At 37.3% G+C, this 18,506-nt stretch overlaps 1 protein-coding gene across 7 annotated transcripts in view; it reads right to left on the reverse strand.

Moving 5' to 3' along the window:
- Positions 1–18,506, reverse strand: part of HEPACAM2 (HEPACAM family member 2) — a 49,066-nt gene that overhangs the window by 22,711 nt on the left and 7,849 nt on the right. For 4 of the 7 annotated variants that reach the window (XR_007479388.1, XM_033420475.2, XM_049715140.1 and 1 more), the window contains exons 2-3: positions 11,418–11,771; positions 5,659–5,943 (exon numbers count right to left, since the gene is read on the reverse strand). Coding sequence is in view for 6 of the 7 variants with exons in the window: in XM_049715140.1 (XP_049571097.1) it covers positions 5,659–5,943; positions 11,418–11,771 (639 nt within the window). In the remaining variant the exon portion in view is untranslated. Of the gene's footprint in view, positions 1–5,658; positions 5,944–11,417; positions 11,827–18,506 lie in introns of those variants that run through there. The other 3 variants (XM_033420476.2, XM_004265598.4, XM_004265599.3) reach the window with 2 other exon arrangements.

An 18,506-nucleotide genomic window follows, 5' to 3' on the forward strand; every position in this document is an offset into this window, starting at 1 on the left:
AGAAGCTGTTATAATGGGAATTTAGCCTTCCTACAGCTTCATCAAGTAACACTGAAATCTGAAAGGGATATGAAGAAAGATAATCTGGTCCATTTTAGGCAAATTCAAGAAACCCCTACTGAATTCTTAATCTGTGTCAAGTATTGCCTTAGGGATACAGAGATGAATAACATGGAGCTCCTATTTTGGCCTGAGGTGCTTACGAGTGGAAGAGACTAAAGGAAACATAATGCAGTGAGTTCCAGGGGAGAGATGTGCGTGGGGTGCTGCAGGAGCACAGCAAACCTCTTAGTGACACTGAAGACCTGAGACCAGGGTGGGGGCAGGTAAGCCTTTCTGGAGAAGATGATATTGTGAAGGAAAAGGAGGGTATAACTAGGTGAAGAAAGAGAAGTGGGAACATCAACTAAGGCACATATTCTCAGTTTGCATGGAATAATAAAGATTGAAAGCATGTTGATGCTGTATCAATAGAGTAAATGACAGTTCTTCAGATTACATATTTTATTTAATTCTTGTAACCCCAAACCCAAACCAAAACCAACAAAACAAAAACAAACAACAAAATGGCTAAAACTGTGACAGTAAAAAAAAATAATGAATCTGGGTTGTGTTTCTGAATGAGTGAATAAATGAATTAGTGAATAAGATCAATAAGATGAGATGTTGATCAAGTGAAGGTCCTTGCATTTGAATGCAAAAATAATCAAGAAAATAAATTATTAACATTCTATTCAGAATTACCACAGAGTAAGAGTAAAAAATCTTAAATCATCTAGATAATTCATCTTTACAATGTGGAAATGGAACCCACATTGTAAAATTTTCCAAGTGTTCTTCTTTCTACTACCTGTCATTAGTCTTTACCCATGACAGGTGTTTCTCTGTGAGATTTCCATAGACTATGCCCAAAAGAGTGCAAAGAAGAAAGTTCAGTCTGTAAATAGAAGATATGTCCTGTAAAATCTGAACTGATTCAGATGGGGATATTCTAATTCTTTCAAATAACACAGGAAAGGAAAGAGGATTTAGGAGTTTAAAGCATAATATTTAACATTTACAGGTGTGATTATGGTTTTCCCCCCATTTTAATACTTTACACACTGTGTATCACCATATTCTGTGATAATCATAAGATTAGGGCATGAACTTGCACATGTTGAAAGAAAGATCTTATTTTCACTTTGCCAGATAAAACTAAACTATATAGCAAAGCAAAAGTGTATTTCAAGATGCAAATGATACTTTCATGTACCTGTAATTGCTTATGCAATTTCCCCCAGGAATTTTTCATTTACATCTATGGCTAGAGTTTAAAGATAGGTAAATAGATGGTGAGATAAATAGATAATAATAAGAATTCATGTAAAGAAAATATTTTCATGTAGAAAAATAAAATGTGGTAAATAATGGTAACGTCTGGGGAAGAAAGTTCTTTTCAAAGTATTCTTTCAGTTTTCTCTTTGCAGGTATCTTCTAAATTACCCAGGCTTTCCACAACTTCTTGCTGTCATGTTGCCAATTATGTAAGCATAGTTTGGGCTCCAAGGGAAAAAAAAAAGAAAAAAAAAGAGGAAAAGCAAAAGAGCGAACATTATTGAGTTTTTCCTATGTGCCACTTGCTGCCTTCTTTACACATAAAATCTCACTTAATCCTCCCCATCCCTCTAGAGATAGGTATTAGCCTTACACTGAGACAGTGCAGATAAGGAGATGAGGAAACTGACGTACAGGGTGACAATGGCAGTCTGAATGGACAGCTTAGGCTCATAACACCGTGCTATCCACTACACTCTCCAAAGGACACGATATTTACTAGAGTCCATGGTTGAAACAAAATAAAATCAGGTTTTCTTCAGTGGACAAAGAATGCTCCAACACAATCTTACTTCTGCTCTTACCACATTGAATGATGGTTCCTCCAAATTAATATTCAGTAGATGATATCTGGCTGGTTTAATATCATGTTTTGCATTTTGTACGTTTTCTATGTGAATGTAAACCATTTAGACCAAATAATAAAGAACAATGTAAGGATGTGTCTATATAGCCCTAGATTTGATTCCATTTGTCTGCTCACATTTTCTTTCACTGTGTTCAAGTACCTTGAATGCTTAGGTCTGTGCTACCTGGAGTTGAATGGAAGTTTTAATTCATGTCAGAATAATCTTATTCAGTCAAGAATATGCCTACATGTATAATAGATGGTGCCAAATCTAAATTTTTCACTCCAATTCAATGCTAGTCGTGCAGAGAGTCACAGTTTACACTTCGTAAATCTATTTCTCTGCCTTGTGCTTTAAGGCAGACAGAATATTTTCACAATATAACTAATGATTGTAATAAATCTTATATAAGTTGCTTCTAGTGAGTGGTGTTTTGGTATTTTTTTGGTGAAAAACTGTAATTTCCTTCTTCTCTGGCAATCTTTAATATAATTTCCTCTGTTTCTGTTTCTCTGTTCATCTTTGAGACACTGAATTCTGAACTAGGTTGGACTAGCAGTTAATCCTCTTTGAGTTCCCCTACACCAAAGGTGAATTACACAATCAATGTATGAAGTTTTTTCTATTTCTGTGTGAACAATATTTTTCAGAAAAAAATGCTTTCATATTGCTCTTAGACATGTTTAATCACTGTATGGAGTTCAAAATTGGTAACGTTTTTCTCTATATTATAGGTTAATAAAATATATCCTACCTTCCTTTTTCCCTTTCCTATAAACACTCTTTCTATAATTGCATGACATTTGTGATCCATTTTGAAAAATGTGATCTCTTGACAAACATTTCTTGATTTAGTCTAGAATATGTGTGTATTTATTTATAAAACATTCTGTAGTCTTTTAAAAAATTTGAACATTTGCTTTAAAAATAATTTTCCTCATTGTTTACCAAGTAATGCCTGGCATTCGAAGTTCCCCCTAATCTGACTCAAATATACAGGTATCCTCTGATTTCAAAAACTTTGCATTACGCCACTTGGCTTTTATGAAAGACCTACATTAGTACCTGTTTTAGCTGACTGAAAGAAATCTGAAGAGGATTTTTGCTTTCACAAAAAAGATGAAAAGCAAAAATTGGCGTTCAGTGTTTGTTTTGCAGGAGCCGTTTTAGAGGCAGTGGGCACCCCAGCGGCGAAAGTGGCGCCACCAAGCCCCTTCCCGGGGAACTAAACTCAGTATCTCCGTATGAAGGCTCCATAGCTTTGAACTGCGTCTATGAGCAACTGTGCTTTATTTTGATTTATTTTGTGCATCCATTAGCAAGACATGTCATAAGGCAACTGCTTATTCACTTTATACCATTTCGGTTTACACAAGGTTTCATAGGAACGCTCTACTTTCTGATGGAAGGGAGTGGGGAACCTCTATCTATTCCTCATTGTATCCTACGCTCTAGCCAAACTGGACCATTTGCCAAATACTTTGACCTCTGCTTAGTGTCTGTGTCTGCTGTCCCTATTGTGTGAAATGTTTTGTACAGACATTGCCCCTTGCCCCATTCATACCCAGTGTTCAAGGTCCATCTCAAATGTTACTTTCTATAATAAGCCTTCTCTCCAGCTAGAAGTAATGTTTTCATCTCTGAATTCCCATAGACTCATAATATTATAGTAATAATAATGGCCAACAGTTATATAGTATTTACTATGGGCCAATCACTGTTCTAAGCAATTTACGTAAAGTAACAGATTTAATCCAAACAATAACTCTGTGAAGTAGGTACTATCATTATCATCATTATATGGTTGAAGAAACTGAGGCACAAGAGAGGTAAGGCAGTAGGAGCAGGATTTCTGGCTCCAGAGTTCTGGAGCTATACTCCTTTGTATACATTCCTATGGTATCTAAGACATTCTCATACATTTCACTGTCACATTTTCTTACTTCTGCTAAAATATAGGATAGCTTCCAGTTTTAAGATTCAATGGTTCTATTTTTATCTTAATTTTGCTTAATTAAACAAATGTTATTGTATAACTGTGTCATACCACTGTACTCCACTTCCCAGAAGTTGCTTTTCCTGCCACAATTCTGTGGCTCGGTTTTATTGTTAAGCTTTATCTAGTTGAAAAAACCTACATATGCTTTTTTCCAAAGAGTTAATAACACACTTCCTCAAGAAGACTATCAATTTTCTATTGAAGAAAATAGAATACAGATGTATCAATAATACAAACAGTTTCCATTTACTGAATGCTTGCTTGGTGTCATCTACTGACTATTCTTCAGAGAGGATTGATTTCATTTAATGTGGTGAGGTAGTTTTAACCATCTCCATTTTACAGATGAGGCTCAGAAAAGTCAAGGGATTTCTTAAAGTCACATAGGTAGTGACAGAACCCATTTCCCACGTAGGTCTACCTCCTAAGCACCTAAACACTAGGTTTTAGGGCCTTTCTGAGCATTATGCAGATATATTTGATGAGTGAGTAGATACATTTACAAGGCTTAATTTTACCCTTGTGATTCAACCAGCTGAAACCTCCACCCTCATGCCACATAGTGAGAAGTTTTCCTTTGCCACGCCTTATTTATTTTGTTATATTGCTGTTGTGGCCACGCACTAAGCTATAATGGTAACTGATCAGATGACTTCCCAATGTGATAAGCCATTGCTTCAACTAGGGGAGATTTTGCACACACCAGTCCCTCTCCCCCACACTCAGGGGACATATGGCAACGTCCAGAGACATTTTTAGTTGTCACAACTTGAGGGGAGGGTGCTACTGGTATGTAGTGGGTAGGGGCCATGGATGCTATTAAACATCCTATAATGCATAGGACAACCCCCCACAACAAAGAGTTGTCCAGCCAAAATGTCATTAGTGTGGAGGTTGAGAAACCTTGTGAGAAGCTGAAATTAGAATGCAATGTTAAACATATTGGAGGTGGTGCTATGGAGCAGAGGGGATGGGGAAAAATAAGACAATTAAGAGAGAGAAATCTTGCTTGGGTTGATGATGATAATATGACATGAACTGAAAAGTTTGGTGAACTTAACTTGTACATGAGATTAAACAAAAATAACGATAGCAACTACATCAACAGAAAAAAGAACCAGAGAGAATTGAAAGCCAAAATAATTACGGATTCCCTGGGAAGCTGAATAGCTTACTGCAGAATAATTATGCTTTCTCTGTGATCCTCTCTGCACCCTGCCTCTAGAAGTGGAGCTGAGAAAATGGGCAGAGAGAACAGCCACGCCTTGGGCCGCATTTCCCATGCATAACCCGGGAACATTCTTTCTCCCTGTAGTCAGCTCCAGAGCACATCCCTCTCCCATTTTATGATGAACAGCTCTTCCTCCACGGGGGTGAATAAATCAGTGTCTTCTGCATGGTTCTGGGTTTGAAATTGAGGTTCCTACTTTCCACTAGAATTAAGGTCACACATGCACTGAGTCAGAGAATGTATCCAAAAAGGCCCCTGGCCAATATCTCAACTTGATTTTCAAGAAACAGGGTTGTACAAGTAACTATATTTCATGACAAGACAGTACCTAGGAAGTATAATTGCACCTAGTACTACATTACAATGATGGTGAAAACCAAATGACATCTGGTGTCAACATCTGGTGATGTTCTCTGTGACTCCTCTCATGAAAACTTCCCAGAAGAAAACTCATGTGTATGTATATATTTTAAAAAACTTACAATATATGGTAGGCATAATGATGGCACTTTCCATCTCACTGATAGGGTTCTTCACCAGACAACTGTAATTCCCAATGTCTTCTTTGGTCACTGGAACAATATGAAGGCTGTTGTTTTGGAGAGAAAAGGAGTTGGTGGAGCTGGTGTGGACAGGCCTCCCATTTTTTAGCCACTGGTAAACCAGCCGGGTGCCCCCTTCCACGAGGCATGTCAGGGTCATGTTCCCCACATACTCCACAGCCCCAGAGGAAGGCTGAGTCTGCACCACTGGTTTCGTGACAGGATCTGCAACATCAGAACAGATAGAAATGATTTTTGCCACCACAGAATTATAATAAAAGTCTATGAGGTCTTTCAAATATTAAATCCTAGGAAAATGATTCCAACGTTTTGCACTTTATAAATGTAGACAGTTCAGGAAGTAATTAAAGAAGAAAATAAAAAAGTCATGGCAAACACAAAATGATAAAATATAAAAATATCATTTATAGCAGAAATAACTGAGTCTAGAAGTTACTCTTCAAGGATTTTCTAATGGAAACCTTTACTTTATAGATAATGCAGTTAGTGGTAGAGAATATCGGCTTCCTATTTCCTGTTCATTGTGCTTTCCCCCGACACCATAAGGGTGTACTCTCACAAGCAAAGTTTACGTAGTTATTCCCCTCTCTTGATTTGTCCTAATATCCCAAGAGCAGCTGGCAGGGATACATGTGGTGAGCGCAAATTCCTACCCACCATCTGCAAAACACAAAGCTCAGATATATTATACTTTGGGGGGATTGAGAGAAAGTTTTAAAGAATCACATTTGCACCATTTACTTTTCCTTCTATGTAAGTGAACTAATTACATGTTTTAATTAGTGTGCATTTATATTGCAGCGTTATGTTAGTCACTGAACCATGTTAGTCACTGTACCATGTCAGTCACTTTAACGAACGAAAGCCTAAAATAATCTCCTTCTATGCATGATTACAGGACACACAGAGAATGAGATGATATATAAGTAACAGAAAATTGGCTCCAATGTTTAGCTTTCAATTTCCTATCAAACTTTTAATTGGGGTTGAGATAAACCCACGTACATATGGTCACCTTATCTTTGATAAAGGAGGTAAGAATATACAACGGAGAAAAGACAGACTCTTCAATAAGTGGTGCTGGGAAAACTAGACAGCTACATGTAAAAGAATGAAATTAGAACGCTCCCTAACACCATACACAAAAGTAAACTCAAAATGGATTAAAGACCTAAATGTAAGGCCAGACACTATAAAACTCTTAGAGGAAAACATAGGCAGAATACTCCATGACATAAATCCAGCAAGATCCTTTTTGACCCACTTCCTAGAGAAAGGGAAATAAAAACAAAAATAAACAAATGGGACCTAATGAAACTTAAAAGCTTTTGCAAAGCAAAGGAAACCATAAACAAGAAGAAAAGACAACCCTTAGAATGGGAGAAAATATTTGCAAATGAAGCAACTGACAAAGGATTAATCTCCAAAATATACAAGCAGCTCATGCAGCTCAATATCAAAAAAACAAACAACCCAATCCAAAAATGGGCAGAAGACCTAAATAGACATTTCTCCAAAGAAGATATACAGATTGCCAACAAACACATGAAAGGATGCTCGACATCACTAATCATTATAGAAATGCAAGTCAAAACTACAATGAGGTATCACCTAACACGGGTCAGAATGGCCATCATTAAAAAATCTACAAACAATAAATGCTGGAGAGGGTATGGAGAAAAAGGAACCCTCTTGCACCGTTTGTGGGAATGTAAATTGATACAGCCACTATGGAGAACAGCATGCAGGTTCCTCAAAAAACTAAAAATAGAACTACCATACGACCCAGCAATCCCACTACTGGGCATATACCCTGAGAAAACCATAATTCAAAAAGTGACATGTACCACAATGTTCACTGCAGCTCTATTTACAATACCAGGACATGGAAGCAACCCAAGTATCCATTGACAGATGAATGTATAAAGAAGATGTGGCACATATATACAATGGAATATTACTCGGCCATAAAAAGAAACGAAACTGAGTTATTTGTAGCTAGGTGGATGGACCTAGAGACTGTCATACAGAGTGAAGTAAGTCAGAAAGAGAAAAACAAATACTGTATGCTAACACATATATATGGAATCTAAAAAAAAAAAAATGGTTCTGAAGAACCTAGGGGCAGGACAGGAATAAAGACACAGACATAGAGAATGGACTTGAGGACATGGGGAGGGGGAAGGGTAAGCTGGGATGAAGTGAGAGAGTAGCATGGACGTATATACACTACCAAATGTAAAATAGATAGCTAGTGGGAAGGAGCCGCATAGCACAGGGAGATCAGGTCGGTGCTTTTCGTCCACCTAGAGGGGTGGGATAGGGAGGCGGGCGGGAGACGCGAGAGGGAAGAGATATGGGGATGTATGTATATGTTAGCTGATTCACTTTGTTATAAAGCAGAAACTAACACACCATTGTAAAGCAATTATACTCCAATAAAGATGTTAAAAAAAAAACAACAATAGCTTTTAATTGGGGTTGATGCATCTTCTCAGGTAAATTTGTCTTGACTCAGGTTCACATTTTTTTTACACTGGAAAATGTGCATTAGAGCACAAACAGATCCAATCCTTCTGCCCAGAGAAGACAGGAAAAAATGAAAGATAAGGAGAAAAGAGGTTGAAAGGTAACTTGCAGGGGTGCTGAATAGTTCTGAAGGCTCCAGCCTTTCTCAAGATGGGTGCAATCAAGTGGTCCTCTCAATTTAACCCTTTATATTCCCTGGCAAGAACAAAGGGTTTGGAATAGCTTTTGTTTACATTATTATGATTTAAAAAGAAAAATGAATTGGTACATTTTATTATGTAGAAAAAGCTTATATTTCAAATGTGCCCACGCATGGAAATACATGTGGTATGGAATAAGTCAAATAGATGATGTTGAAGGTCTCATATGGGAGAGCCAGTTATTAGAATTGACGTTGGTACTGTGATCATACACTTGCATTTAACAGTGTATCTCAGATATGGAAGTTTCCTAAGAAGATTTTTTACACAGGCCCTAAACCCCTATCAAGACCTTTTTGTTGCAGGGGGAAGGCACAATATAGGAGTAGGTTAATAAGAAGTACAAACTACTATGTATAAAATAAATAAGTTACAAGGGTATATTGTACAGCACAGGGAACAGATTCAATATTTTATAATAACTGTAAATGGAGTATAATCTATAAAATTTTTGAATCACTGTATTGTATACCTGTAATTAATATAATATTGTAAATCAACTATACCTCAATAAAAAATTTTTTAGAAAGAACTTTTGGCTGCATGTCCATAAACAGATCCAACTGTACTACATATTAACAAGTAATGGATGTTCTATTAAAAGTTTGGAAGGAGAGATATTTGTTCTGTTTCTAAACTACAGCACCGTATAGCAATCAGTAATTGTTAGGTTCTACTTACGCAAAAAACACTTTCAGACTGCCATCTGTTTCATCCTAAAATGCGAAATCATTGCTACTAGTTGCCTTTAAGCTACTTGAATTCTCCAAAGATGCTAAAACTGGGTAGAAAAAAAAGGAACAGGCATAAAGCAAGGATGGAAAAGTGCAAGAAACAGAATGATCTCATAAATATAATATTGAGCGAAAGAAGCCAGACATAAAAGATCACATATCATATGATTCGACTTTATATAGTTCAAAAAGAGGTAAGACTGCCTGACTCTGTTAAAGGTCGGGACAGTGATTTCTCTTGGGGGTACAGAGTAGTGACCGGAAAAAGACACGAGGGGGTTTCTGGTTAGGTTCTATTTCTTGATCTGGGTGCTGATGACACACGTGCATTCATTTTTGAACATTCATTGAACTGTATACTTATAATTCATGCACTTTTTTGAACGTATGTTTGTATTTCAATAAAATACACCAAAAATGTGCTAGAAATGTAGAGATAGGGATGATAGAATGCTAAGTTAAAATCAAGACAGAGGCTTGAATTTATGAATTGAAAAACATTTTGGAATAAAAGCAAATAAAATTATAAATTATACTTCCTCCCTAAATGAAACCCTCTTTTCTATATGGCACCTTCCTTGTAAATCTCCAAAGGAACTTAAGAAATCCTTAAGATCCCTGCAGCACCCCTCAAAAAAAAAAAAAAAAAAAAAAAAAAAAAAGTTTGGAAGGAGAGACGAGATACTACCCAGGAGAATTTCATGAAAATATGAAAATGTCCTCCTTTTCTCTCCCCAAAGTTGTTCTCTAGGCATCTGCTGCCACAACCTGTGTCTTTGTTCCCCTGCAAGCTCTCCAGTTTCCACTCATTTACTGTGCACATATTTACTGAGTGTCTACAAATGGCCTGCATCGGGGTTTAGGCAGTGAGGAAAAAGCAGCAAATACAAAGCCTGCTCCCATGGACCTTGTATTCTAGGCAAGGAAGAGAAACAATAAAAAAAATAAAAATATACAGTACATCCAGTGTTAGGAATGGAATAAATCAGAACTCAAGATAAAGAGTAACTCTCTCTCTCTCTGTATACTTTACATAAGGTGGTCAGGAAAGCCTCTACAGATAAAGTGACACTTTGGCTGAGACCAAAAGGAAATAGGGGATAGTGCCATTACCTAGGAGAAGAGCAACCTAGGTAGAGTGAACAGTCAAGTACAAAGGCCCTGAGGTGTGAGTGTGTTTGGCCTGTTCTAGGAAGAGCGAGGAGGCCAGTGTGGTCAGAACAGAGTGAGTGAGGGGAAGAGAGGTGGGAAGGGGTCAGAGAGGTACTGGGTATGTTGGGGGGGTCACACTGGGCCTTGTGGGACATCGCTAGCACTTTGGCTTTGATTGTGAGTAAGACAGGAAGCTATGGGAGGATTCTGAGCTGCAGAAGGCAGGGGTAGAAACGGGGATAGTGGACCAGGCTGTTAGGACAGTTCAGGCCAGAGCTGATGGTGGGGTCGAGCGGGTCGGTAGTGGGTGTGGTGAGAAGTGACTCACTTCTGTCCATATCTTGAAGGTAAAGATGCCAGGATTAACTTGTGGACTGGATGTGGGGTGTGAGAGAAAGAGGGAGTCAAGGGTGATGGCAAGGTTTTGTCCTAAGCAACTGATGGAATGAAGTTGCTATTTGCTAAAACAGAGGAATATTGTTAAATAGGTTTGGGGGGAAAAATCAGAAGTTGGGCTTTGGGTGTAGTATATTTAAGGTATGCTGCTTACATACCTCAATAAGGAAAATAAATGTCTGAAAGTTGGCTGAACCCCACTCTCCCTCAGAGGACATACCTAGCAAATTCTATTGTTGCTTAAGTATGGTCACTGAGCAAGTTTCATCCTCCCCAGTGTACCAAAATAAAAAAAAAATTCTTTATGTGACAAAAATGGGGCGCTTCCCAGGGTACATTCTGTTAATGAGAAATAAAATTTTCTCTGCCTCATTATATCAGCAACTTTATACTTGATAGTTTCCAGGCAAACAAATAATATGTTTTCCTTACTGCTTGATTACCTTTAGCTGGGCACTGCGCATATACTTTACATGCATGTCTTATTTAATCCTCAGAAAGCCTCATGAGGTGGATAATGTCATTCATGCCATGAGACACTGAGGCTCTGAGGGTTAATTTGCCCAAAGTTGCAGAGCCAGGACCTAAAGCCCAGGTAGTCTAATCTCCTGAGCCATTGCTAACTGCTGTGCTACTCAGCTGCCCATGTCACTTATAGCGGACTTACCATCAACGGTAACTTGAATCTTCTGACTAGCTGACACAGTTCCATTTCCCTGAATGTTGACCTTCACGATGTAATTGCCTTCATCAGTGAACTGCAATGGGTTGATGAGCAGGGAGGCATTGGGTGGCATCATGGTGAATTTGTGTTGGTATTCCAAGTCGGGAACCACAGACTTGTTCACAGAGCCCAGTAAGTATTTGGGCATCGTGTGGGGTCTCTCAAACAGCCATATGATCTGGATGTCTGAAGCCGGAGTGTGGAATCCATAGTGTACGGGGAGGTAGAGAGCCTGACCCCTGATGCCATGGACTGTGTGTGATGGCACGGCCACCTTCAGCCCGGAACAAGCACCTGCTATGAAGGAAAGGAAAGTTGTAAAGACCCTGAACCACATTTCACAATCTAAAGGGGAAATACAGAGAGAACCTGATCGGGCGATAATCCTTTTCAAAGAAGAGAGGCTTCTAGGTACTGACTCTTCTAGTACCGGTTACCTGTAGAGGTAAATATTTGTCTCTGAAACCTGCATTTTAAAAACTCCCCACAAAGACTGTTGATTGCATGACCTCTTTAAAGGCAAGATGAAAAGGAAAAGCAGAAGTTATTATCTCTAACTGTTGAAGAATAATGGGAAAAGGAGAACTGGGAAAGATTATTAGTTCTAAAGTCCAATGAAACCTTTTAAAAGATTTGAAATCGTGACTGATTAATGTCTGAGTCATATCATATCCTAATCAAACTATGTGGTTGAGGGGCTACTTCCTCCTGAGAATCTTCCTCCACAGTCTTCTGAAATGGCTTAACAGTCCATAATTGGAAGTTTTTCCTTTTAGCTGAAGCCTTGCCAAATGCAAATATCCTAAGGAGAACGGCATTAAACTATGACCAGTTGTGATTGGTTATTCCTGCTCAGAAGCAGGGATCTGGTTGGTGTGTTTGAGCCACAGCAAGAGGCAGGAGCAGGTGGAGAAGAGTGGAGTGTAGTGAGACAGGAGGCTAGCAAGGTGGCTGGGCCAGACCAGGGAGTGCCTTAGGGTCATGGCAAACACTCTGGCAATTTTACTTTGAGTGAGATGGGAACACAGCTGGATTTCTGTGAGCAAGAGGGATAGAGGTCTTTCTTCTTATTTTTTTAGGTGTGCTCTAGCTGCCGTGAGAACTGACTGAAATAGGGGAAAGAGCAGGAGCAGGGTGACCACTTAGGAGATGACTGCAGTAAAGTAGGCAAAAGATGACTGTGCTGTAGATAAGGGTGCTAGTAAAAGATATTGTGAGAAAAGCCCGGTGGTGCTAACAGGATTTGATGACACATTGCGGGTGGGATACAAGAAACAAAGATGAGTCAAGAATGATTCTAAGGTTGTTGACCTGATCAACTGGAAGAAAGGAGTCGTCATTTATTAATGGGCAACTAATCAATTAATCATGGGGAATACTGTGGGAGACATTTTTGTGGAAAGATTGGGAGTCAGCTTTGGACATGTTCATTTTAGATGCCCATTAGAAATCTAAGAGGAAAGGTTTCTTCGTAGTTTCTGGCACCTGGAGATTTCCCCTTCTTTACCTTGAGCTATATATTGTTTTATTTTATCTAGCATATATATATATATATTTACAATTGAGAAGAGAGTTCTCCTTAGCTCAGGTTACCATGTAGCTACCATTTTCTACCATTTTGATTAGAATACTAATCAAAAGCTCTTTGCTTCAAAATCCTCATTTTAAAGGGGAGCAATACGGTACCTACATCATATGAACAGTGGAGGAGAAAATGAGAGGAATTTAAATGTGAAGTCTTTTGAACAGTGATGGAAAAAAGAAAGAACGGAAAGGAAATTGGAGACAGTTGGCATAGACAACACTTCTGGGGAATTTTGCTGAGAAAAGGAGCAGAAAAAGTATTTTTTAAAATTTCTTTTTTTTTCTTTGGATAGATGCTGAATAGCATGTTTGGAGCTATTGGAATGATCACTAGAAAGAGAGGTCTTGATGAAGCAGAAAACAGATGGGTGAGGGTGGAAAAGAATCCTAGGTGAGGAGGGATGAAAATTTGGGTACAAATAGAGATATCTTACAATTTCAATTTTGTCATATACAAAATGTTTATCTTCTTTGATTGCTTCTCCCTTTTCATCTCTACTAGGAAGGGGATCTTTAAGATTTATCTGAATCATGTTGTGAAAGGTCATCAATATTAGGAAGGGAATGGTAGAAAGGTCTGTTTGTACAACGATTTATTTGGAGAAACTGAAATATGTAGGTCTGCTCCTATGAGGAATAAATTCTACTAACAGTAAATTCCTCTCTTTCTTTCCCAGGGTGGAGGTTAGAGCAAAGATTTCCATGGTTTTCGTTTTTGGGTAGCTGTTGGTAAACAGTGAGACCCTGGGGCCAGCAGGGAACTCAGAGCAAGGAACTGAAGAGGAAAAAGGACAAAGAGGAAGATAAGAGGAGGTTAAAGGGAGAAGGGGTGCCTAGATGCTCAACTGAAACTGACCATACAGACTAAAAATTAGGTGACTCTATGGGAAAAATAAATATGTGTCTTACAGTCTCCTTGGGCTCTGTGTGTATTTGTGATTGACATGTAGTTTTTTTTTCTGATAATGGGCTGTACCTGTACATTCATTGTAGTGATTTGGTCCATAACAAAGGAGTTACAAAGGTATGAGGATTTGCTTCTGTTTTCTTTTCTGGCAAGGGCAAGAATGTTAAATTTGTAGTTCTTCTTAATTTGAATCATTAGAAAAAGAAGGAGCTTGTTGCTGGGAATTATAAAGAGGAGATAAAGTGTACTGCAGAAAAGGCAAGGAAATCATAAGAGAGCTAAAGGGAGATGAGAGAGTAAATCTAGGACTTAAAACTAGTGATGTCTGAGATATGTGAAGCAGAGACTGAGAGAAGGGAGTGAAGCTCTTGAAGTCATAGACATAGAAAGACATTGGGCATTGGATGGCGGACCTGTACAGGAAAAGATTCCTCTTAGTACATGTGTTATCTGCATGAAACAACAGGCATTTTCATGCCTTTCATTGTAATTGGTGATAGGAAGTGCCTAACAAGTTCCTGGTAAGCAGAACTAGTTTTTTTAGCACCCATTATTACTAACTTAAGATATGTAAAGTGCACTTTTCACTGTATTTATTGTGTTGCTATTTCCTTTTTTACTTCAGTGAGTACAAAAATATTCCTGAGGGTTTCACGGTTCATTCTTGATCTTGGACTCCCTTGTCCATACAGTCTTAAATTAATCACTTGCAAATTGCCTGGAAATAGGGATTTCAGGAACCTATTTTCTAAACTTGCAGAGAGATTTCTGAATTTCCTACTTTGATAAAGTTAAAAGTACACTGAAATATGAGGTCTTAGTACAGAACACATACCTGGGATAAAATGGTGATTAGTTAACTGACCTTAGATAAGTCATTTTAATTCTCTGGATGGCAGTTTTCTTATGTGTGAAAAAAGGGTAATATTAGATGAGGTCCAAGGCCTCTCTCTACTCTTTATGTTTATGTTCTTGACATCCTAAGGTGTTTTTTTCAGGGTAGCAGCTACTCTACAGTTTAAAGGGGAAGGACTCATATTTTAGTGAGAAAGGGCCCAAAGAATTTTGAAGTATTGAATCTCAGATTTAATATCCACTTATTAAGTTGAATATCTTTTCATAAAGTGGCAGTTCTGTGTTTTTTGCCAAGGTATCAAGGGGGATGGTGGGAATCTACATCATTGCCTTGAGAATGCACTGGAAAAAACGGCATAGCTCCTGATATAAAACTCGGTAGTTGCCTCTGACAGTAAGCAATTTGGTCATTGACTTATTGGTCCACTTAATACATTTCACAGCTCAACCTAGAAACCACTGCTAGACTGAGCTGTAGATAGATGGCCTGAGTGCAATTCTGGCCAATCTGTTCTCGGACTTTGGGGAAATCATTGCAGAAGTCCTTGTTTACTTTTTTTTTTTTCTGAAAAGGGGAAGAACGCTTTTTCTCTACTTTTTGTGTGGTTAGGTTGAAAAAGATTAACTGAGTTTGTAATATTCTGAATATGATTGGGAGGCATTTTCTTACCATGGAGTGTGAGCATGACTAGAATAGAAATGTAGGTGACTTTTGGATCTTGACTCAGAAAGCTGAATCTTAAGTAAGAAAGCTTGATTGGAGAGTCTATGACTGAAGTTATGGGAAGAAATTTTATTTAATAAAATATTAAATATGATACAAATATTGCAGCCCAGGGAAAAACGAAACTACTTTAGCAGAAAATAACATTTTATATGGCACTTACAATAATCATTAAGGGGAGTGACCTAGTTCTTTAGTCTATTTTAGAAACTGCATCATGTAATAATACCTTAAATAATATATTACCATCAATAGTATCTCTGAATATATTCAATGCTTATCATACCAAATGATATGATATCATGTTATTTAATTATTTTTCAAATATGTGTGCTTTTTCAAATATATGTATGACAGTGAGAAGACAGCACAGCTGTTACAATAGCTGTTTGCTTAGATTGCCTACACCATTTTTATCAGATAAGTTATAGGTAGCAAGTTATAAGAGTATCAGTGAGGAATGAAATTTTCTTTACACAGTTTCTAATCTCAGCCACTAAAATCTTTTTATTTTGCAGGAAAGACATGAATCTATTGATATGATGCAATCCTTACTTGTAGTGAACTTTGCAGAATAAACAGATAATAGGGTGCTTTTGCTACATTTTAGGATCACATAGTCTTTTGCCATTGCTGTATTTCCCCTGACAGATGTGGAATCCATGCTGGCAAAACAGTAGTTTACGGACTTAAAAAAATTAGCTTCATTTTGAGAAATTTTCAAGTGCTCTTTCCTTGTTGTACGAGAAAATGTAAATGACTAAACTATTGATTTTAGGAAGTCAACCTCTGTAAGAACAAATAAATTTTATGAAAATAAATGATATAAAAATGGATGAAATTTTAATTTCCCCTTAATATTCCAAATATTTGTACTTAAATGAAAATTCAATTTTATTATTAGATTCACTAATACGTACTTTTTGAGTACAAAAAAGGAAACCCTTGACTTTTTGCATATAAGGCACTACACTAATTTGGAGAACATTGATAATGCCATTAAAAATCTGACATACAGAGACTTCCCTGGTGGCACAGTGGTTAAGAATCCGCCTGCCAATGCAGGGAACACAGGTTTGAGCACTGGTCCGGGAAGATCCCACATGCTGCGAAGCAACTAAGCCCGTGCGCCACAGCTACTGAGCCTGCACTCTAGAGCCCACAAGCCACAACTACTGAGCCCGCGTGCCACAACTACTAAAGCCTGTGCGCCTAGAGCCCATGCTCCGCAACAAGAGAAGCCACCACAATGAGAAGCCCGCGCACCACAATGAAGAGTAGCCCCTGCTCGCCACAACTAGAGAAAGCCTGTGCGCAGCAACAAAGACCCAACGCAGCCAAAAAAAGCAAATAAATAAATTTATAAAATTAAAAAAAAAATCTGACATACAAAGTTATAGCAATACTCTCCCCTTCAGAGACTCCCTTAAACTATAAAACTAAGACATTATAAAGGACTGTCCAACGATAAAGGACACTTTTGACGTCATATTGCAAAATTTATCTATATTCCAGCAACAAAAGACTCCCTAGACCAGTTTCACTGTATTTAATATAAACATCAGACTTCACAAAGTGACCTCTACCGTGGCTCAAAATAGTTGGCATTTACTTCCCCATTGCCATGTATGATATTAGCAAGCACAACACAACTATTATTGACTGAAAATAAACTCTTGTATCTTTGGAGAAAATAGAAATTATGATGTACTTTGAACAGACTTTACGAACTACATTTGGGGCTTCAAATTTCTAAGATTTTTTAAAAGAAAAAACAAACTGATACTCAATATTCCAAAATACAAAAACATTTCCAAATTACCCATGGTCTTTACAACATACTACCAATGGAGAAAAGTAAATTTGTGAAAGAAAGAAAGTCTTAAGGGACAATAACTGCTTTAGCTACTTATGAACATGCTATCTATTTCTCTAAAGTATATTTAATTTTATTTTAGTAGAATTCTTCAAATGAATTGTCTCTAAGTTCTTCTTAAAGCCAATTACAAAAAATTACTTAGGAAATGACAGCAGTCCCATTGTTATAAAATTAAGTGTGGCACTGACACAATGGATACTTTCGAAGCCCAGAAAAATGCACAAAGATAAAAAAGCCGGTTACGGTCATCACTTAATTTTCCTAAAAATTTCAAAACCTAAACAGATATATAGGCTTGAATTTGACAACATAAACACTGGAACAACAATCACAACTATGGGAAACTCAAACATTTAAAAAATTTACAAACTGTATATTTCAAATATGCGGAATATGAACAATATTAGGGATAAATGTAAATAACAATCACATTTACTATGAAAACTATACCATAAGATACCAGTAAGTGCAAAGCTCTAAACTACTGAAGAAGGCTAAAACTTAAGTTGTTTATTTAGCTAATTTGTTCTTAAAATTTAAGGAATAAAGTTTTTTTTAAAAAATTTCTGTCTCTTGGATATAAATAAAACAAGAGACTTTTAAAACTGATAAATAGGAAGAATGGAAAGAAAACACCTGGTGAAAATAATGATGACATAAAAACAGTGGGAATGTTGGAGAAAGACTTTAAACTCTAAGGTTAAAGAGGAGAATGAGGGAGAAATACTAAAGTAGAGAAAAAAAATTTTAATTGAACTAGCCATTGGGTAAAGAGAAAGGCTAAAGGCATTTTGGAGAAATAATACTTTTAAACACATTTCTCCCGATTGTGTATAAAATATTTTTTGTTAGTTTGGAATCTCACCTTTTTCCACATTTCATAAGATAGGTAAAAAATAGGTAGAGCTAACAGTTTGCCACAATATCTTTAATTAAAACAGCCCAAAACTATGTTCAAAACTTGTTTTAAGTTTCACTGTAAGTGGTCACAAATTCATGATCTACAAGAATATTTACCAAAGTAGAATGCATTAAAGAGTGTTGAACCTATATATAAACTCTGTAAAAAGAAGAGATTCATTA

This window comes from Orcinus orca, chromosome 9 (assembly GCF_937001465.1).
Source record: "Orcinus orca chromosome 9, mOrcOrc1.1, whole genome shotgun sequence".
NCBI classification, from domain to species: Eukaryota; Metazoa; Chordata; class Mammalia; order Artiodactyla; family Delphinidae; genus Orcinus; species Orcinus orca.